The sequence below is a fragment of the Palaemon carinicauda genome, chromosome 19, assembly GCF_036898095.1.
Source record: "Palaemon carinicauda isolate YSFRI2023 chromosome 19, ASM3689809v2, whole genome shotgun sequence".
NCBI classification, from domain to species: Eukaryota; Metazoa; Arthropoda; class Malacostraca; order Decapoda; family Palaemonidae; genus Palaemon; species Palaemon carinicauda.
This window is the reverse complement of record NC_090743.1, coordinates 25013338-25035657: the sequence shown is the minus strand read 5'-3', so window position 1 is coordinate 25035657 and position 22320 is coordinate 25013338. Positions and strand designations below refer to the sequence as shown.

The 22320-nt window shown below is 40.9% G+C and overlaps 1 protein-coding gene across 5 annotated transcripts in view; it reads left to right on the top strand.

Annotated features, from left to right (window-relative positions):
- Window positions 1-22320, top strand: part of LOC137658530 (calcium/calmodulin-dependent protein kinase kinase 1-like) — a 476501-nt gene that overhangs the window by 444536 nt on the left and 9645 nt on the right. For 3 of the 5 annotated variants that reach the window (XM_068393330.1, XM_068393326.1, XM_068393327.1), the window contains one exon: window positions 7568-7830. In XM_068393330.1, the coding sequence (XP_068249431.1) occupies window positions 7568-7830 (263 nt within the window). Of the gene's footprint in view, window positions 1-7567; window positions 9672-22320 lie in introns of those variants that run through there. The other 2 variants (XM_068393328.1, XM_068393325.1) reach the window with 2 other exon arrangements.

The window sequence follows — 22320 nt, the reverse complement described above, 5'->3', positions numbered from 1 at the left end:
AGGGGTAGAGTATAGTGCTGGCTATCCCGCTCACACACATACACCTGTGTTTTATCGTCATTTTGCTTTTGGCTCGATTGAGAGCTGATGTTGTCTCTCTGTACCGCTAAAACCAATTAACTTAATTGGCCTTTTGATTAATCTGTTTTTCTCATTTCAAATGTAAGTGTTGCTATTGAGGTCGTCATGTGGACTTATCATGTCCCTGGTTGAGAACAAACCTCGCTCCCTGTGCCCGGCCTACAGAGGACACGCATGTAGGCAGGATTCTCCCAGTGGGAGAGATTTGGCAAACGACATAAGAAGTCTTAAGTGGGATTCGTCTCCTTTGGGGTCATCCCTGAAGACAAAGAAACCCCGAATTCCGTTTTTGTCTTCTCGATCTCCTCACGCAACTTCTCCTCGATCTGTCTGCCCTGGATAACGATTAAGTAGAAGTGGTGGCTGTTTGACCCTTGGACAACCCTTAGGTCTAGAGGACTGCTACTTCCCGTAGCAAAGCGGCGCCACCCTCCGCTGAAGGGGAGTCTTTCTCCGTTGACGTTCTTCAGCTGCGGCATTCCTTAAGGGCTCAAAGGAAGCCTACACCAGCTTCCTTAGAGTTTGACCTTGCTCTTCCTCTTAAAAATTCCAAAGATAACACACTGGTGGAATCTCTAGTGTCTCGACCTGAGTTAGTCTCTTCTGCACGTCCATTGTGAAGTCCAAATGCGGCCGACACAGAGCTTGACTTTGGTCTTGCTCCTCAGCGTGCTGACAACGACACTCTCCCTCAACCTGAGTTAGCTCAGCTGGCGGAAGGAGTGCAAAGTCTGAAGCATCTTCCTGCTCTACTCAGGGGGAGCACCTTTCTTGCCTGTGAGTTAGGTCTTCTGAGTGGTCTCCTCTGCACTGGGGGATGAGAATGGTATTGGATTCGCCATGCCTTTCTCTAGTCCCTTGGAGTGCGGTTCTTTGGATCGAGACGACGAAGTAGCAAGTAGACTGGGTGCAGCTGCGATGCCTCGCCGGCGAGTTTGGCGTACTCTCTTTTCAACCATGACTTGTGCATCCAATACGACTCGTCCAACCAGCATGACTTACCCAGCCAACATGACACGTCCAACCAGCAATCATCCAATCCCTGTTGTGAATCTTATTGTTGAATTGCAGAGGACCGCTCGCCATACTCCTGAGGGAGTAAGGACGAGTGACCCGTAAGGAGCTTTAACAGGTAATGCGTGAACAAGTCATCCAGTTAGCACCCGCTAATAACGATCCTCGCGAATCAGCGTGTTCACCAACACCAGCTCGTGATCTTTGCAGTAGAGTAGACTGCAGTCCGGCAAGGGAGCTTTACGCACAGTCGCATACCCATTCACCTGGCAATCTACGCAATCTCATGAACACCTTCATAAAGTGCATACTTAATCGATATGACAGCGCAGAACTTCAGCTCGCGACCACCTGTTCAATAGGAAAGAAATGTGTGTTCATCAAGAGAGATCTCTACAGCAATTGCTCATCAACGAATTAAGTTCGCGCTTCCTAGACAAAACGCGACAGCTTACCTGTGCGCATACATTCGACAAAACGCAACCATGCTCCTCCTAAAAAATGAAGACGACACAGCATGAGACCTTTCTCAGCAAGCTCCTAGCAGACGAACACTGGAATGCGAGTTCCCTCAGGGGGCCCTTACGCTCGTTCCTCTTTCAGCAAGGACATGCCCTGATTTCACAAGTTGATTAGGGCAGTCTAACAAGTGGTATCCAGTACACTCACGTTCCTACGGAGAAGGATCCGGCAGTCACAGCAACAACGAGTGCTCGACAGATCCCGCTGTAGGCTTCAAGCTCCTCGAAGTTTGCCTCTCCCCCATCATATCCGAACCGAGACAGAAGAGTTCTGTTCTAGCACAACCTCGAGCTCCTACAGGCCTGTCTCCCATACTATCATCGAAGGTTCACAAGCTACGAGTGGAACCTAGCAAGCTACAGCAAGATTACTCAAAGTTAGAACTGACGCCGATAGTTCCTTCGAAGAGGCGTTGGCAGGTGCAAGTAACTCCTTCCCCGGGCGACACGTTTCACCCCAGGATCAGCAAGAGATCGAGATCACCAAGAGAAATCTCCATGACGAAGAACCCGATAGAGATTGTTCAACCTGTCCAGACCCCCTCCCCCCATGGAAACGGGCCAGCCCTCTCAGGTGTCTCCTCCTACATGCAATTCAAGCCCTTACCGAATGAAGGAAGACACAAAGAGAACTTCTTGCTCTCAAAATTCTTTCCTTGGCCGAGGGAGAAGTGCACGAAGACAGTCCCCAAGAACAGGACATCGAAGGCAATGCCACCGATTCAGGAGCAGTGTGTGTGTCAAGTTCTGTAGGAACCACGGGGACAACGGCAGATAGGGATGTTCCCTCGACTTTGAGAGGCTCTGCAAGATGACATGATGATGACGATGACCCACACCAAGCCCTGATGGGCTGAAGTCCTTGATCCAGACTATGGGCATGAAGAGTCACTTCCTTGAACAGCAAACACTAAGATTTTGGTTGCGGAGCAGAATGAGGTGGATCATGCATTCCCGCAAGTCCTGGCTTGTATCAGTGCTATCAACGGTCTAGATGATCCTTCCACTTCCTCGCCTGAAGGTAAAGACAGTCTTAAGACCTTCTGTATAGCACACAGAAACCCGCCAAAACCAGCGCACCACCCCCTGGTCGAGGGGGTTAAAGGGGACCAAGAAAAAGGCTTTCTCTCAGATTGCTGGAGGTTCTTGAGTCTTTGCACGCCAGCTATTTGACAAAACACTTTCCTCCTCTGTTCGTCCAACAGAGAAGACACTATGAGGGTGTGGAGGAAAACCTAGCGACATTACCTCTTAACCCATCAATAGTGTCTTTAACCAAGGGCAGATGTATCAGAAGCTGGCTGCTCTACAGGAGACCTCGGCGAGCAACGCCCTAAACATGGAAAGGTTGGCTCGATTTGTTTTTAGGATCAGTAAGACACGGGTTCATGACAGAGGACTGGTTTCAAGAACATACGAGAGAATCAATGTCGACCTTCCTACTCTCAAGTACCAGGACCATCGACTAGCTGGCCCACTAAGTAGTAAACCTGTGGGCTAACCGGGTGCTCAAATGTCGGAATGCAGTAATTGAAAAGTTCCATGAGCAGGTGCCCAGAATGGAAGGGACGAAACTACGAATGTCATCAATGGAAGGCTCCTCACTGTTTAATGTCGAGGACATCGAAAAGGCAGCAGAGCTTTAGAGTAAGGCCAGCCAGAATTCCCTTCTCCAAAGGGCTATGACGACGAGACCCTATGGAGTAGCACCTTCAGCTCAGAAACTTCCGCTCCTAGATCTCAAGGGAGCAGCAGAACTTTGGGGTTAAAAGGATGGCAGTAATTTTAGTCTTCTGGAATAATTTTAAATGTTATGGATGCTGTCTGAGCAAAGATCTGGCAGAAATTTTAGTCTTCTAGAATAGTGTTTAACGATTATTATTAACATTTATTATCGACAATTATTATTATTATTATTATTATTAATACGTCCACAAAGAAGCCCTCTCCTGCTAAAGAACAGAGCAAGAGAAGTAAAGGAGGAAGAGGCAGTGGACGTGGTCGATGCTGCTAGGGAGGGCAGAGATGGTTGGCACACCGGACCGAAGCTTGGACAGTCTCTGTGATACGATCGGGCCATCATGTCCCGTTCACGCTATCTCTCCCTCAATTGGCTCAACACCCAATTCCATCGAGTTCCTATATAAGGGGTCCATAAAGGAACAGGCCCTCAGGGCCAAAGTCCAAACCATGTTGGAGAAAGATGCTTTCCAAGAGGTCCTAGATGAGTTCCCGGGCTTCTACAGTTGACTCTTTCTTGTAGTGAAGACGTCTGAAGGCTGGAGACCCGTCATTAACCTCTCCTCCCTGAACAAGTTAGTGCAACAAACTCCGTTCATGATGGACACGCCAGAAATGGTCATACAGGTTGTCAGACTCAAGGACTTCATGATTACACTGGATTTGAAGGATGCATACTTCCAGATCCCAGTTCATCTGTCATCAAGGAAGTATTTAAGGATCATTGTAGACTGTTGACAATACCAGTTCAAGGTGCTGTTTTGGCCTGTCCACAGCACCACAGGTTTTCACAAGGGTTTTCTCCCTGGTGTCAATCTGGGCCCACAGGATTGGCATTCGGCTGTTAAGATACCTGGATGACTGGCTGATCCTAGCAAGCTCGGTGACAACCCTTCTTCGACACAGACAGGTGCAGAGACTGGTATAATTAGGGATGCTTCTAGACACCAGGCTAGGCAAAGTATTCCCGTCCGATAACAGAATTCAGAGACTGAAGTAGATATCAAGACCCTTCTTTCTTCTAAACTTGCTTCCAGCTCAGCAGTGGCTATGTCTAATAGGACACCTGTCCTCTCTAGAACATCTGGGTACCAATGGCCAACTACACCTACGATTGCTCCAGTGACAGATGAAGCTCAGCTAAGCTCAGCACAAGGACAGGACCCATCGGACCTGTTGATCCATATGGGACCTGAGCAAAGGATGAATCTGAGGTGGTGGGTGTCAGATGCCAGCCTCCGCAGAGAGGTAGATCTTATCTCACTCCCCCCCCATCCCCCCCTGGAATTGATGCTCTTCACAGATGCATCAAAAGAAAGGTAAGGGGCCTCACTTGCAGCATCACACCGCCTCTGGGCTCTGGTCAGAGTTGAGCAAAACTTCCAAATAAACCTCCTGGAAATGAGGGCAGCCTTTCTTGACCCTTCAACAGCTGCTGTCAGGTCACTCCGTTATGTTGATTAGCAACACCACCACAGTAATGGCATAAATAAACAAGCAAAAAGCTACCTTTTCACAGCACCTATGCCATTATCTATGGAGATGCTATGATGGTCAGAAGACAACTTGGTGTCAGCTTGCTTCATTCTAGATAAGAGGAATGTGCTCTTAGACAATCTGAGCAGGGCGACTCAGATAGTGGACTGCGAGTGGTCTTTGAATTATCAATTAGCCAACAGTCCAGATTTTGTGCGGTTCCTGGCTGTGGATCTGTTCACAACATCATTGAACAACAAGCTCTCACTGTACTACTTTCTGGTACTGGATCCCCAAGCACTTTGGCAAGATGCTTTTCAATAACTATGGGACAACGTAGAAGTCTTTGTGTTTCCTCAGATTTACCTAGTGGGAAGATTACTCAGCAAGTTAATTCTCATAGGTCTGCTCTGGCACCACACAGAATGGTTCTCAAACCTTCTACAGCTACTCGCAGAGGTCCTAAGAGAATTCCCTCCACGCCATGATCTACTCAGACAGCCACACGTAAAGATTTACCATAAAGCCGTAGAGTCCCTACATCACCACGCTTGGAGGTTATACAGCATCTCCTTGCAGAGAGAGGCTTTGGGTTGGGAAAAGGATGTCTGGGTACCTCCGGGAAGTAAGCATCCTTCTGTGGTTGGTGTCGTGGAAAGGGCATCTCTCCTCTCTACGCTACTTTCCCAGTGATAGTGGAATTCCTCCTGTACCTTTGGGAGGAAAAACTCCTCTCAGTCTCGGCAATGAGAGGCTAGCGCTCAGTCTTGAGCCTTTCCTTTAGACTGAAGGAGTTAATATTTTCCTCATTGTTGTAATTGTCCCTCCTCATACGGAGTTTCTAGCTTTTCTGTCCTCAGCTAGAAGTTAGACCACCTCTGTGAAATGTAGTTTGTTGAAAGGAGCTCCCTACGAACCGTTACATCAAGCATCAGATCTTCCCCTGACTTAAAATGGTCTTTCTGATAGTTCTGGCCTTGGCCAAGAGAGTAGGTGAACTGCATGGTCGTTCCTGCGACGTCTCCCATTCAAGGGGATGATGACAGGCAAGGCTCGGCTTTGTCCCTGAGTTTGTCGCCAAGACTCAAAAGCCGGCTCCTGTGGATTGAGTCTCTCTGTAATGTAACCAATGAGCTAGATCAACTGCTGCTATCCCCAGTGAGGGCTCTGAGATGTTACCTCAAACTAACTTTAAGAGCTTGTCTCCGAGTGAGCAAATTGTTTGTCAGCACGGGGAAGGTTAAAAGGAGTCAAAAAGAATACGATCTCAACATGGGCATGGAAACTTAGAGCTCACATCGTTAGGAGCATTAGTACGTCCCTAGCATTCAAGAAAACTACTCTGTGGCGCAGGTTCTTCAAGCGGGCGTGTGGAAGTATCAGTTACCTTCACCGCCCATTACCTGCAAGACGTAACCCACAGGAACATGGAGTTGTTCTCCATCGGACCTATGGTGCTGCACAAGTGATTTAAACACCCTGAGCTCCTTGGACAAATAGCAGATGGTGGGAGGCAGACGTTATGCGGGATTAACTCTGGGATGAATGCTAAGAGTGAGTGGCTCTTTCTTTCTTTCATCTTCCCCTATCTTTGGGCACACCACCTACGGTACTATGCAAGCTGGCCTCCTCTGTCTGCAGGTAATAGCCATTTCCCTTGTGTAACCTAATATATACACTTATATTTGTTATGTTCCCATTTCCCTTAGAGATGTGGGAATTGGGTAATGTCCATGGTTTGTACAAGGAAGTCGTAGGACCTTGAGATTTCTTACTCGGACAAGTCACATTGCTAGTATCCTAATCACACTGGTTGCTCAGACTACGAATGCGTGCACAAGCATGTAAGTTTAGCGAGATGTCGGTGATTCTTTAGGTCAAAAGCCAGCCAGATGTTTAGGACTTCCACCCACCTTAGGGTGAGTCTTCCCCAAAAAGAGCGAAAGGGTTTGTATTAGTGATAGAATAAATGATAAATTTGAAAATAATTTGTTTTTTTTCCTAGTGATACAAACCTTGAGCTCTCTATACAAATTTGTCTTGCCATCACGTATCCCCCTGCAAGTCCTGCCTGCAATCAAAAGTGACGATAGAACACAGGTGTGAGGGTGGGGGGTTAGCTGATACTAACCCTCCCCCCCCCCGCTATCTTGTTATCTAACGGTGGGGTAGTTATTCCTCGTTAAAAGTCTTATGGCAAGTCTTCCAGCTTTGCCAAAAGTATATTCCCTTATGAAGAGCGCAAGGTTTATATTATTAGGAAAAATATGAATCTTTAAAATTTATCATGTTTTTACAGTTTAAGTACACTGTTCTTACATCCATGCAGTAACTTATGAAAACTATTTTCACATTAGGAGAGCTACTTAATAAAGGACCCCTATTGTTTTGTGAGTGATGGTACATTATGAACACAGTACAGCTTTATACTGTATATTGTAATCTGCTGTACATTCCAGAATTACAGATATATTAAGGTTTTTAATTTAATTGAAATTATAAATAATATGCTGCAGAAGCTTCATTTAAGGTAATGGTAAAAAAGTACAGTATAACTATTCATATTATGCTATGAAAGTTTCTATATTAATTTCTACGCTTAACATATTGTCTTTGACGTTTACATTTCAGTGCAACGTTTATTTTTTATAATAGTCATCCTTTTAATTATCACGATCTCAGTGGTGGCCTTCATTCCTCTAAAATTCATATACTGTATTATATTTTTACTTTAGGAACATCCATGGGTTACTGCTGGCACTCAGTATCCCCTACCAACAGAAGAAGAGAATTGTATTTTGATTGAAGTTACAGAAGAAGAAGTGCAGAGTTGTGTCCGTTCCATTCCAAAGTTGGAGACGCTTATTCTTATTAAATGTATGCTCAAGAAACACAGCTTCCAGAATCCATTCAAAATGAACGTATTCGTCAAGGAGCAGTTTGCACGAGCCGGACGGTCTCACTCGGCGCCTGGTTCGTATGAGTTCTACTTGGACAGGTATGGGTTGTGGTGGTGGTGGTGGTATCGGCAGCTCACATCTCTCCTCCTCCACTCTGCGCCCTGCACTGCACGCCTTTATTGTCCATGGTGTAGTACTGACCAAGCATCGTCATGATTCTTATGTCTTGCTTTACCTTATGTTCTTCAAGAAACTGGTAAAAGATTTTTTATATCACTTGTACTTGGAAAGCTCAAGGCAATAATATTTTTTCAATTACGTATTTTCATTATTGTCTTTTTATTTTTTTACTCCTTTGCAAAATATTTTCAGATACAGAACTGGTCAAGTCATTTGTTGATATTTTATATAGGTAAAAAGTAGGTTTTGTGGTAGCATGTGGATAGTTAGGTATTTATCACTATAGTATATGAAAATAGGTAATTTAATAAATGGGTAAACTCGGTATTTGGGATGTTGTCAACTAAAAATTTCATATATTTGTCAATTATCTTACCTAAGATTTTATTTATTGTGTCGGTACAGAAAATATAGTGAAAACAGGTAAAACTGGAAGGGATTTATTTTAGATTTGAACAAATTAAGGACAATAACAGTAAACTGCAATTCTTGGTAACAAGGGAAGGTAAATTTTTTTATGTATTCTTGGGAATAAATTCCTTTTAATCTTCAATGAGAATTATTGTTGAGTAACAAAGTATATTTCCACAGTATGGTATGAGCTTTCATCAAGTATTGGAAAACTCCTTAAAATACTGTACAGTACTGTATACTGAAATTGCATAAATTCTGTACTGAAAGGAGGGTTAAAAAAAGATAGTAAAATTTTTTTTACCAGTTTCTTTTATGTTCGGCTGTAATTAGGAAAAAAAATATTTTGCAGTGATTGTAAAACCTTCAGTGTGCTTGTATATCCAAGGTAAGTACTGTGCTTTGTTTTGATTTGTAGCTGTAGTAGTTGTTTAATTGCAACCTCATAAAAAATACAGTATAGATTTAATCATCCCATGGAAGTGCAAATGAATTCTAAATGGTGCCAATTTACAAACTACTGTATTGCTTTTCTCAAATATTAATTGATTACCTGCTGCTTTAAAGAAAATAGCTCTTAAGAAGCATATAAAAATAAACAACATTCAGGTCTGGCATTACAACATACGATGATCACAAGTTGATTAGTATTGTATACATAGCTCTTGAAATGAAACATTTTGCTTAAGCTAAGCCAAGTCAGAGGTGTAGCATCATGTGATGTTTATTTCAATAACTCTTTTACTTTATAAAAATTAGAATTTTCCCTTTCTTCTTGGAATAGCTCAGCCCGAGGTCAAAATAACATCCGTCTTAAGATTAAATCTGCTTCTAACGTACAGTATTTAACTAAGAGGTACTTACTCTGTATATTATCAAACTTAGAACAAAAACACTTTCCAAATTAATGGCAAGATTCCCTGTTCGTAGCATTAGTAAAACCAGGAAAAGACTGTCTCATCAAATTAGAGACAAATAAGTTTAACAATCTATTTAAATGATGGAATAATTTATGTATAACAAATTGTGTAACTACCCTCTACATGATAGGAATCACCAAAAAATTGACATACACATGATCTTATGTTGTCACATGGAAGATAATGTTGAATGAAATTCGAGAGGTAACAAATAACTATTGCTATATATTTTTTTTTTATATTAAAAAGGGTTATGACATTACTTGTACATAATTTGTTGGTAAGAAATACCCTTGTATCCATCGAGCAAGGAATTTACAGTACTTTACAAGTACTTTAATGAATTCTTTTGACACGTGTATTAAAAGATATATGCATATGATTAAATTTTAAGTTTTGCCTGTAAATAATTATTAATCTGTTAATTGACCTTTTTAATAAGATTAGATTTGTCCATAGCAGGCATTTTAGTGGATGTTTTTAGATCTTTTAATATGAAAAAGAATTCCTTTGGTGATATACATTTTTTCCTTTTTTGATTTTAGACAATTTTACAGTATTTAATGACCATGTTTTAAACCTTTGAAAAACTATAAGGTTAAGGTCTCTCAGTAATTTATTTGTTGGACTTGGCATCAGAAAACAAATTGGGGAACTCACTGCACTTTCTCTTGGCAGTCATAAGAGGATTTTATTTATCTTACCTGATTTCAGTTGAAATGAATTTGAGTCTTAAAAGTTTAAAATTTTTGATATCCTTCACTTTTACTAAAGAAGTTATTTTATATTCAGAGGGATGTTTTTCCTTAATGGGTAAGATCCAATCAGCTTTATTTCTAATGTAAGAAAAAGACAAAAGAAGTCATATTTTCTCAAGATATTAGGGGGAGAAAAACCCATGATTTTATTAGAACTAAAAGTTAGTAGCTATTTAATCACTCCATTTCTGACATTAAAACTGGAAAGAAAGCATTGCGTACATATAAGCAAAACCTATATGCATTAAATCTGGTAAAATACCTATCATATACTATACAACATGAGGAGATGAGATATGAAAATAGATATGACTATATGAAGCAATTGTTCTGTGTATCATAGAACATGAAAGTAGTATACAACTTGCATGCGATACAGTATTAAAAAGTGCAAATCCATTCAGATGAATGACTGAATCTGCACTGTAGTATATCAAGTTTCAATTATTTAAATGTGGAATACCTGTATAAATATCTCAAGTGGCTATAGTTTGTGATGTAACAATTATATGAGATATAATTATCACTTTTTAAGGGGTGCAAGACAGGTTGATTTAGATTTGTGTGTGTTTTAAGTTCATCATTTTGAGTTAAAACTAATGATTAAATATTTTCCAAGTATTCTTTGTATTTAAGCAAGCTTTTCAACTTAAAGCAGCAGGTGATTGTCTTCAGTAAATACTCTTTTATCTAAATTAGAGCTTGTAACAAATTAGAGCATGAAAGGCAGTGAACATATATATCTCTGTCTTTTATATAAATAACCGTCTTTTATATATTTATTTCATAACAATTTATCTTGAATCCCTGATTTTTAAGAACATGTTCTGTAATGTTTGAACTGTCATTGCAATTTTACTTGGGTCAGCTTACCATACAGATATAGTATGGTATAGTATTGGAGTAATTTTTAGTTTATTTCTTTTTGTAATTTGGTAAATATTTCAGTTCAATCTGACAGTACAGTACTATAATTATAAGCTGGAATGCAGCAATATTGTTAATTTTGAGCTTCATATATTATCTGCTTATTTGCAAGTGTATGTACAGTTTCATATGCTTTTGCTAATAAGAGGCTTTTCACCCCTAATATGCATAATACTGTATACAATTCCAATGATAAATATTTTTAAATTCATAGCAGTAATGATATGCTACTTAATTATATTATCAAGGTATCATTGATAAATTAAGATTCCATAAATTTCATATAAGCTAGAGATTCTTAAGACATAATACTAATATCAGACATAGTGCTTAGAAATCCTGTTAAAAACAAAAAATCTCAAAGAAACTCTACCTCTATGCTGTATATTTTAATGAAAATTGTCATAGTGGTAAAATGGGGCTATTGCATATAACATCCTCACAAAGGGGATCGAATCTAATGGTATGACCAGCTGCATTCCTGTTAGTTTCATTCCTTATTTATTCAACTGAGTCACTTCTCTACCTAATATTATAAATTACATATTGATACCTTACAGTCACATTCCTATTCTTATAAGGCTTGCTTGAACTATTTTTCTTTGGCAAGTGGTGAAACTTAGAGTAAGGTTATAATAGTATTTATTCCTAATTGTGGTGTGCAACACCATGAACAATTAACTGATATTCTGTAGATCGAGATGTTTTGGACTTATAATGAGATAAGACAAGAATATTCAGAAGAGTAATATGTTAAAAACATTAGGAGTAAACTTGATTAGATGGGAAATTTTGGTAGAAAGTGCAAGACAGGAGAAGATAGAAAATTCATTTTAATCCCATTAGGATAAACTTGAAAATAACCATTAATAATGATTTTTCATCTTTCCATGGAAACTCCTTTGCTAAGAAACAAGTAGAATTGTGTTTGTTCTTACACATATTACAAAATATCAGTCTTTAATAGGAGTATGACTTTAGCAAAGCTGAAACGTTCGTTAAGTTTTTAACAAAGTAAACCAATGTTTGCTTGTTGGGTGGGAGGTAGGACCCACCCACCCAACAGGTAGAGCAAACCTCACTTTGACCTCGGCCGCTGAACAGTACATACTGTATTTACTTTTCAGTATTCTCATCTGGCTGTTTTAATCTTTTGCCTTTCCTTTCAGATTGAATAAATCCTCTTGCAGACATTTAAGTTTGAGGGATATTATTGGAAGAATCCAAGGATATGCAATTGTTCTTGATAAATGTAACAGTTTTCTGTGCTACCTGCCATTATCCAACATACTTTTCATGTTGAACAGCATGTCTGTTGTTGGTCTATCCCTCTTGTGTGTAGCCTTACAGTGCAACGTAAAACTAAGGAAGTTAGATCTCCTTAGATATCGCTGGTGCTATGTTGGGAGAAGAGTTCTTTCTTCACAGTGTGAAGGGGAAGGAAGCCGCCTTTCTTCTTTCCATCGGTGTATGCCAATCCTGGAAGATGCGGTAAGGACGTTTTGCTAGGTTGCACTATTGTGGTCTCTTTCCCCTTGAAAGTGTCATCATCAGCCAGCATGACTCTAGGGGTGAACATAAAGGTTTTCCTTGTATGCCTCATCTTTGTTAGAATTTTAGCTGCAACTTTGAGGAGAAGAACAAGTAGAAGACCGTATTGAAGAACTCCAAGAAAATCAATTTATAAGAGTCGCGTGTGTGTCTTCACGTAGGAGATACAATGGGGTACCAAGAACGTCCCCTTGTGATTGAGGGCAAAGAGTTGCCCCAGGGCTGGAAGAATTATTGACGCAAACAACACTAGGGAGGTTTCTGGGTACTCGGTATGGGAGTTCATACATCTTTCACCAGTGGTAAGTCTTGTGCTGGGAGGAGTAAGGCTCGAGAGTTGTCCCATAGCTAGAAGAAACACCAGTACTGTAATCGTAATTCTCATATGAGGTGAGCATATGCAATGCTGGTTTGGATGGTAGGGTGCCACCTTTCTTTTCCCATTTCTTTGATGTTCTCTCTCATTCAGGAGAGAGAGAGAAAGAGACAATGTGTGCTGAAGAGATATCGTATGCATTGCGATGACTTGTATCTCCTTCGCCTGTAGCCAATGAAAAAAATCACAGAAGCACATGACGACCGATCGAGAAAAGTATCACAAGACTCAAAGATTCCTATGCATGGTTTATGAGGTACAGTAGCTTATGTATAGGTAGTAATTGGCTAAGGTACTAGCCACTTGTAGAGATACTACCGCTAGTGTTAGTTGACTAGTCCTTTGACATTGGATCCTTCTCTCTGTTTACGGCTCATTTTTCCTTTCCCTACACATACACTGAATAGCCTGGCCTATTCTTTCCACATTCTCCTCTGTCCTCATACACCTGACAGCACTGCGGTTACCAAACAAGTCTTTGCTCAAGGGGTTAACTACTTCACTGTAATTGTTCAGGGTCTACTTTTCTCTTGGTAAGGGTAGACGAGACTCTAGCTAAGGTAAGCACTACACCCAAAATCAAACCATTGTTCTTTTATCTTGGATAGTGCCATAACCTCTGTACCATGGTCTTCCACTGTCTTGGCGTAGAGTTCTCTTGCTTGAGGGTACACTCTGGCATACTATTTTATCTTGCTTTTTCATATATGAAATGTCTACTTTACTGCTGTTACTGTTCTTGAAATATTTTATTCAATTGTTCATTACTTCTCTTAGTTTATTTATTTCCTTTCCTCACTGGACTATTTTTCCCTGTTGAAGTCCTTGCACTTATACATCCTGCTTTCCAACTAGGGTTGTAGCTTTAAAATCATAATAATAGTACAGGCTCGAGATCTCCCCTTCATGAGCGCCACGGTTTCCTTTTACTCTTTCCTTTCAGGTTTCAGCTTAATAGGAGCATTCCCGTAATATAGGTCTCCTGGCACTTGTTCTCCACGATCTTTGCTAACCACAGTGCATTGCGATCTAAAACCATACAATTTGTAACCGGTAACAGCAAGCTGGAATTAAAATATTTGGAAATTGCTCTCATTCTTAGGTTGAGTGTTACTTTCAAGCCACCAGGTTACTTGTACACTTGTTACCTTTTCCTATACAGGCTACCAGCCCAGTCCTGCTGCCTTGAAGAGAAGGAAGATGAGGTTACTGAATCCAAGTCTCACGAGATTTTGATCGATTTCTTTGCTTGCTTTAGTGGGAGGAGTAGTGCTGTACCATAACCCAACCCCAGGAAGGTTTTTTGGTGCGGGGTTCAGAAGCCACCAGTGCTTGGTCCAGTAATAGACCGAGCACGAGCTGGTCTGGAGAATTGATAGCCAGCTTTATCCCTCTCCTACCTCAGGACTTTCCCAAGATGTTTTTTGGTAATCTCACATTGTGCCAAGACTGCTCCATAAGAACAAGATTTTCCCAGATGCCAAGGTCTTCCAACTGTCGTGCATTAGGGATTGGAAAAAAAGTGTTTTCTCAGGTCATATCTTAGTATTTGTACAAGCAACAATATGCCACATTGAAATGGAGGACAAAGAGTCATAGCTCTCTGATCCACTGGGCAGCAGGTTTCAGGGGCCCAGGCCCTTAAAAGTCAACCACTCCCTTGGCTTTAAGTCATTTAGCTAAGTCAGTGCTGAAGAAGCCAACAGTGACCAACAGATCTTGAACTGCTGTTCCAGTTCCTTGCAACCTGAAGACAGGGGGGGGGGGGGGCCATTGTCTACCCAAAACCTCAATCTGTTCATGACAGGAGGGGTGGTAGAGGTAGGAAGAGGACGTCGAGTTTGGCAATCTCCCCTTCCAGCTACCCAGGATGGGGGAATGTCTGTCTTGGGGAAATATATCGGTATCTGCATCACAGGGGAGAAAGTTGGGTGGTGAAAGTCTTTTGGGATGGACACTGCTCTCCTTTCACCAGCTCTTAACCTCCCCTCACTTGCTCTCCAGTAATGTTACAGATATACTCTGCAATTGCCGAAAGCTTTGGCACTTGCAGCAGAAGTTATGGCAATGATTGACAAGAACAGGCTAGAAGTCCTCCAAGACAAATCTCCTGGCTTTTTACATATGGCTGTCCTTTGTGGAGAAGTCAAATTGGGGATGGAGACCATGTATCGCCCTCTCTCCCATAAACTAGTTTGTTCTGCAAATTCCGTTCAAGATGGAGATGGCGATTACTGTTCGTTCAGCCATCAGGAAGGGAGACTGCATGGTTTCTATGGCCATGAATGACTTGTATTTTCAAATAACAATCCAGCAATTTCAGACAAAGTAACTCTATTTTTCGGTCCAGAGAGGATTGTGTATCAGATTAAAGCCATGTGCTTTAGATGGACTGAACCACTCCCCAGATGTTCAAGTGCTCCAGGATTGATACAAGCTTCTTTCTTTTGCCACGATCTGAGGATCATAATCAATCGAGAGAAGTCAAGTCTCATACCCAAGAGAAAGATGAAGTACCTGGGACAACATGGGTGTTTAACGCCTAAGCATCCTTCTTTCTGATAAGTGTGTTGAAGACCCCAAATATTAGGATGACCATGGTGGCTCCCAAGTAGCCACATGCAGAGTAGTTTCCAGGTTTGTTGATGCTTCTCTTTGAGGTACTCAAAGAACAACCCCAATGGCTCAATCTTCTCAGCCAGCCTTATCTGCAGTATCCCTGTTACTAAGCAAGTGGCAACTATCCAGCATCTCCTCCAAGCAATAGGCTTTCGCAAGGCAATGCATAGGAAATGCCTAGATATCTGTGATGATCTTCTGCAATTGTCTACCCAAGAAAGTGGGCCATCATCTGCAGTTGGTGTTATAGATTGGATATTTATCTGGTTTGATCCTATCTGCAATTGATAACCAATTTCCAAGTCTTCCTTCGCTGAGAAAAGAACTTTTTGGTCCAAGCGGAAAAGGGCTACCGCTCATCCTTGAGCCAGGTCGGAGCCTTTGTAGTTCTTTGGGACATAAGTGTATAAAAAATTTTGAAAGTTATGACTGAAAAACCTTACTTTAAAAGGGAAACAAACACTATATACCACCTAACCCTAACCTATGAGCCATATCCTTACCTACCATGGGCTGTTACCCCCACCCCCTTAGACTGCCGTATCCTTAGCTTACCCTAAGACTTAAGTCTTGACCTGTGCTTGCTTCCCAACTAGTTTTACTTCTGGCAAGGTAAACGATATCATTTCTTGAATCGTAAAACAAGCTTCATGTTATTGTATTTCAGACCAAGATAAATGGGAAGTTTATGCCTGTCCCAACAAACTACATTCACCCTGCCAGGTCTTTACACTGAATACCTTAGATCTTTCCTTTTCATGGGAGTTGTCCATACTCATGAGGAGCTTTGAGCAGTCTTGCTGTCCTAGAGACAACACAAGAATTCTCAGCTCTCTCAAACAGTTGCCGTAAGAATCACTGAGAAGGGAAGCAGATCAAGTTCTGACACTCAAGACTCTCTTCTTACTTGCCTTGGCTCAGTAGAAAAACTCTTCCTACTTGCCTTGTCTCGGCAAAGAGAGTGGGCGAGTTGCATGGCATCTTATTTGCCATGAGTCATTCCAAGGGATGGAAGGATTAAAAATTCATTATCCTAGAATACAGTCTCTTTCTGGCTTCATGAGACCATCAAGTCCATACCTAGCTTCCATAGAGTCTACTGTCAAACCTTCTAGAGAGTGGGCTCACTAAGTTGGTGGGATTGTCTCTATCCTAGTCAAGATCTGAAGGCAGGAGTCTGTTGGTACCAGACAACCTTCACTGCTCACTGCCTTCGGGAGTATACCCACAAGTCCTTGGATATTTTTACCCTGGGACCTGTGGTATCCGCTCAGCAGATTCTGTAGCAAGTCTCGCTTTGGCGCTTGACAAAAAGCATCTCGTGTAAGGTATAGGTTGCTTGCAAGTCTAAGAATAATAGTTAAAAATTGTCTGGACGTTTTCCTTTCTTTTTCCCTTCCCTTGGGGTGCAGCAGTCTTACAGTTATGTTGCTGGACTAGATGCTAGACATAGTTACGCAATGCATCCAAGTAAATTTTCATTACATACTCCTGTGCAAGGGGGTAAGATGGATGGAATATATGCACACCAATTTCTCTTAATGCCATAAATTCAGACTCTACTGTATATCCTTAGGGATATATATTCAATGGCTACCTACTACCACTTGCAACTTCTTCATGCTCAGCCAGTTATGACATGATAGGAGTCGTGACTTTCACTCCTACAGGATCAAAGTACATTGACATTTTTTTTATTAGTTAACAATTCATATTGGTTATGTTGGACTTTTTCCCTCCTCAGGAAGAGTTTCCTATTAAAGGTTGATAGTTTGTATTACCTGTGGAACGTATCACAAATTTTCAAGATAATTTGTATCTTTCCCAACTATACAAACCTGGGACCTTTAGGTTTCACTGCCCTCCTCGACCACCCTACAAGTCCTTCTCTCTCGTCTCCTTCCAAGCTGTAACTTCCTTCTCTCTCATCTCCCTCCAGCCAGCCACAACTCTCCTCATAGGTAAAATGTGAATTAATTTGTTAGTTCATTGTGAATTATTAATTTTTATTAATTTCTGTGTAAGAGAAGGAAGAGGAGAAGGCAGTTACTGCTTCGAAGGAGAATCTTACTAAGTGAGGTTTGTCCCACCTAACTGGCAACCCTTGTTTACCTTGTTATAAGTTTAATGGAAAGTCCAGCTTCACTGAAGTCATACTCCTATTAAAGGTCTCGGCTTTGTAGTTAAGAAAAATACAAATTAAATACTTAGTGATAATAACTGTTATGAGTAAAAATTGTTTATTACCTGTTAATGTCAGTTATTGAGATGCCTTGAAAATTAAATGGGAGAAGGGAGGAAATTATTAGCTTTGTAATAGCTTCTTCTCAGGATATTGTATATAGGAGATATGATTCCTTTTTTCTGTTACAAATAAGGCATATGAAGCTTTTAAGAGAAATCCTTTGTACTATTTGCTTTAGTTTTTTTATTATCTTGACTGGCCCTTGATGAGAAGCATAGGTTTTGCCTAGTTTTCTTGCAATTACACAGTAAAAAATTTTCCCCCATTAATTTCATCTCCATGTGCAGATAAAGCTCTATGTGATTAATAAGTTTTTGGAGGTTATTATTTTTGTAATTAGATCTTTTTTTAGGATAATGTTTCTAACCCAATTATATTAATTAACATTCATTTTGCAAAATTTACATTGTAAACACGAGGTAGGTCTTGAAATGCTGTGATGATATTTTTTTTCCATTTGTTTAAGAGGTGGCAAGGTAGGAAGATAGGTTTGCATTTTATTTAAAATCTTTTATTTTTTCATGGTAGGTTACCAGTTCTTGAATTATCATGGGCCTTGTCTTGTTTATCTTCATATTATTCAGGAACCGTAGAGCTTAATATTTTAAATCTTCTAGGATGCCAAAGTTGGATTAGTGCAATTGCTTGAGAACCACTGCATTTGATACATTGTGAAATGACATCCTTTCATAAATTGAACAAATAATATTCGCAATTTATTTCTTTAATTGTACTTGAAACACATTGTCTCTGGCTTATATGAAATATATGGAATATTTACTTTTGGAGACTTAATAGAAATACTTATCTACAGGGTGAAATTATTTAATGAACTTCCACTTTGCAAATGTTTGTATAAGCAAGGGAATTAATATGACAGTTTTATTTTTATTCTTATTTAATTTTCATTGTATACCTTCTCAAAATGCACTTTTAATTTTTATATCTAGTCATGTGTTCCTACTCAAATAAAAGCCCTAATGTTCTACAAGTGCATAGACAGAAAAATGTAGCCATTCAGAACAACTTTAAGTAGATATCAGTGGTTGCAGTGTTAAATATTTTTGATTAAATCACCAATATAGTAAAACGTACTTTTCTGCTAAGAAGTCTTACTGATGCCTCTGCTATGCAATCAAACTTATTTTCTATAATCTTCTCTTGTATAAATGGCATTGTAAGATTTTTTTTCAAGTGGTGGTATTTTAGATGTTTATACTTGCTATATTAAACATTAATTGGACCTAGAAGGCAGGCAGCTCTCTTGGATCTCAATGCACATTACAAGCTACTTGTGCCAGTGTATGTTGGTTGTAGTGAATGATAGGATGGCCAGATTAATAAATTGGAAGAAAGAAGAATTTATAGTCTGCTGTTTACAGTTTCTTTTCTTTTGAATTTGTTTATGAAGCATTAGGTCCACATGTGACCAATCTAGCTTTTGTGGGAACTTTTGAGGCTCTATTATCCTCGTAGACCATGTTATTCACTATTCCTACATACAGGACATGACCACTTCATTGGTCACAATTACAGCATTCTCTTCTTATTGCATAGTGTTGGCTGTGTAGTTTTCCTTAGGTTATTGACAAAAGTCTTTGCTTCGAAGCTATTCCTCTCCAGTTGCTGGTTTATAGTGTTTATTTTTTCTTCCATCGCTTATGCTTACTATTGAGATTAAACACATAACCCCAAGAATTTTTAAAATCTTCATAAGTTTTACGTGAACTGGATCTACCACTGTTATCACTCCGAGGCTCAACTTACTCATATCGTTGTTCTTCAGGTCATCAAATAGAGGATTTTTAACTTCTTGCCAACAGTTATACCATTACTGTCAGTCCCAGGGTTAATTCTTCATTTTAATGTTGGATCTATTATTATTATTATTATTGTCAATTGCTAAGCTACAACCCCAGTTGGAAAAGCAGGATGCTATAAGCCCAGGGGCTCCAATAGAGAAAATAGCCCAGTGAGGAAACGAAACAAGGAAAAAAAAATATTTCAAGAAGTTACATTAAAATAAATAACCCCTTTAAAAAACTATACAAACTTTAATAAAACAAGTGGAAGAGAAATAAGACAGAATAGTGTGTCCAAGTGTACCCTCAAGCAAGAGAACTCGGGTTTAAAGGCCATGGTACAGAGGCTATGGCACTACCCAAGACTAGAGAACAATGGTTTGATTTTGGAGTGTCCTTCTCCCAGAAGAGCTGCCTACCATAGCTTAAGTCTGTCTTCTACCCTTACCAAGAGGAAAGTGGCCGCTGAACTATTACAGTGCAGTAGTTAACCCCTTGGGTGAAAAAGAATTGTTTGTTAATCTTAGTGTTGTCAGGTATATGAGGACAGAGGAGAATATGAAAAGAATAGGCCAGACTATTCAATATGTGTAGGCAAATGGAAAATGAACCGTAACCAGAGAGAAGGATCCAATGTAGTACTGTCTGGCCAGTCAAAGGACCCCATAACACTATATAGTAGTCTATCTCATTAGACTAATAAATATTGTAATAAGTATTATAATAACAATTTCAATTCTATTTTATTGCATATAGCATAGGATAGGTAAGCTGGAAATGAAATAGGAAAGATACATACATGTGGTTCCTGCCCAGCCAATTGCTGTGACCTTCCTCACTATTAATTCTAGGGTATCCTCTATAAGAGGCCCAATGGAAGATTCTAGCCCATAAGGATAGAGTAGTGTAAACAACACCCACTTCCAAAAGTTAATAAAGAGGATTAAAGACCTGATCAACAATCAGTGTAAAGAGAAGGGAATTCCTTTCCCAATTCTATTAGGTCTCGACAATAGACTGCGCCAGGACGCACAGAGTATGTTGGCAAACTTTGACTATTGTATAATTGAATACTGTAGTTTTCTGTCTGCAGTATGCTCTCTACTACAGATATACTGGCTACAGTATATTCATATACAGCAGTTAATGCCGGCAAGGCTAGTACTTAGACTTGATTCAACTGGCCCAACATTCATTATATGTATAGCTGGCGGACTGCCGCCGGCTTGCCGGCGACCCACCGGACTGCCGGCGGATCACCGACTGAAGGCACACCATCCCAGCCACCATTCAATGTGACTGGGTAGTGGGCAAGTACAGACACTATGTATAGCCGACGGACCGCCGACTTGCCGACGGGTCATCGACTGAAGGCACACCATCCCAGCCATCATTCAATGTGACTGGATAGTGGCCAGGTACAGACACCGCCAGCTCTCGCTGGCAGAGTCAGATGTGACAGTGAATTAATGGCTGTCGGACCACAAGCCTAGCCTGCATCTTGTTGGCAAGGTTAGTAGCCGCCAGCTGCCAGATAGATTAGTATTTGGCGGCACTAGCCAATAGAAAGAGAGAAAGCAAGGAGTGAAGGGAGATGAAAGGGTGGCGGCACTAGCCACTGAATCACTACCTTCCTCCTGAATGATGGTTCTAATGGAAGGGGAGACATATCATGATCAAGCTTCCACCCATCCGCAGCTATGCTGGTATCAGTCGGACAAAGGCAGCGGATGGCAGCCCAAGGGAGGACTGAAGAACACTCAAAGGCAAATGGGTCTCCTGCTGGCAGCTGGACCTGCCGAAACGGCTATCCCAGAACATCATGTTCTAAAGGGAAGCTGAACTACTAGGCCATACAGGCAGAAGACCAAGCCGGAACCACAACCCGCCGGCAATCGTTGAGATTGTAGGACAGCGGACACAGAGATGTGATGGCTAGGCCATCACCGAAGGACAGAAAGAGACAGGGAAAAGGGTCCTGTATAAGGTGTGAGAGGAGCCGGCAGCATGCCGTCCCTACCACACCAGAAGGAAACTCAGTTTCAGTATCGGCACCATCCTAGGCTTAAGGAGATTACATTCTCCAGCGAAGGGCGTGCCAATACAGTAATGGGACCGGCATCATCAAGCCGTCACCTAACTTATAGAGAAACAGAGTTCCCATGCCTGCGCCATCCTAGGCCAAAGAATAATCACTATCCTTCAGCCTAGGGTTTGCAGGCACAGGACTAGTCGCTAGACCACAGGGAGAAGGGGATCCCATGACCCCTCTAAGTGCAGTCTACCTCTAAGTGCAGTCTAGGGGAGGCAAGGCCTCCTATGCCAAACAACTAAGTCCAATAGGGGAGTACATTCACCCTATTGGGCAGCTGCCGGCACACGACAAGTACTCTGAGGTTCTGACCCAAACCCAAAGGTCATCGACAATGGCTTGGTAAAGGGGCACAAAACCCTAGCCTAACCTTACCAGAATCACAATTCAAGGCAAGACCGGCTAGGATCGTAGCCATAGGCTATACGCAGAGGGAGGAAGGGATTACCTTTAGGTAACCGGGGAGATTGTATGAAAGTAGTATACTAAAGCCACTAGGTTATTAGCCTAGTGACTGAGATCGACTACCTGCCTCATCTTAGCTCTTTCGTATACTATCTTGGAAGAGGAAAATTATTATGCAATCCATATATCTTACATTTATAAATTGCCTAATATCTTCATTTAAAATTAATAACACCAGGAATGCCTATTATATCATGCAAGAGAGTAAACTAAAACGCCTAGGCTAGGAAGCCTAGAGTCAA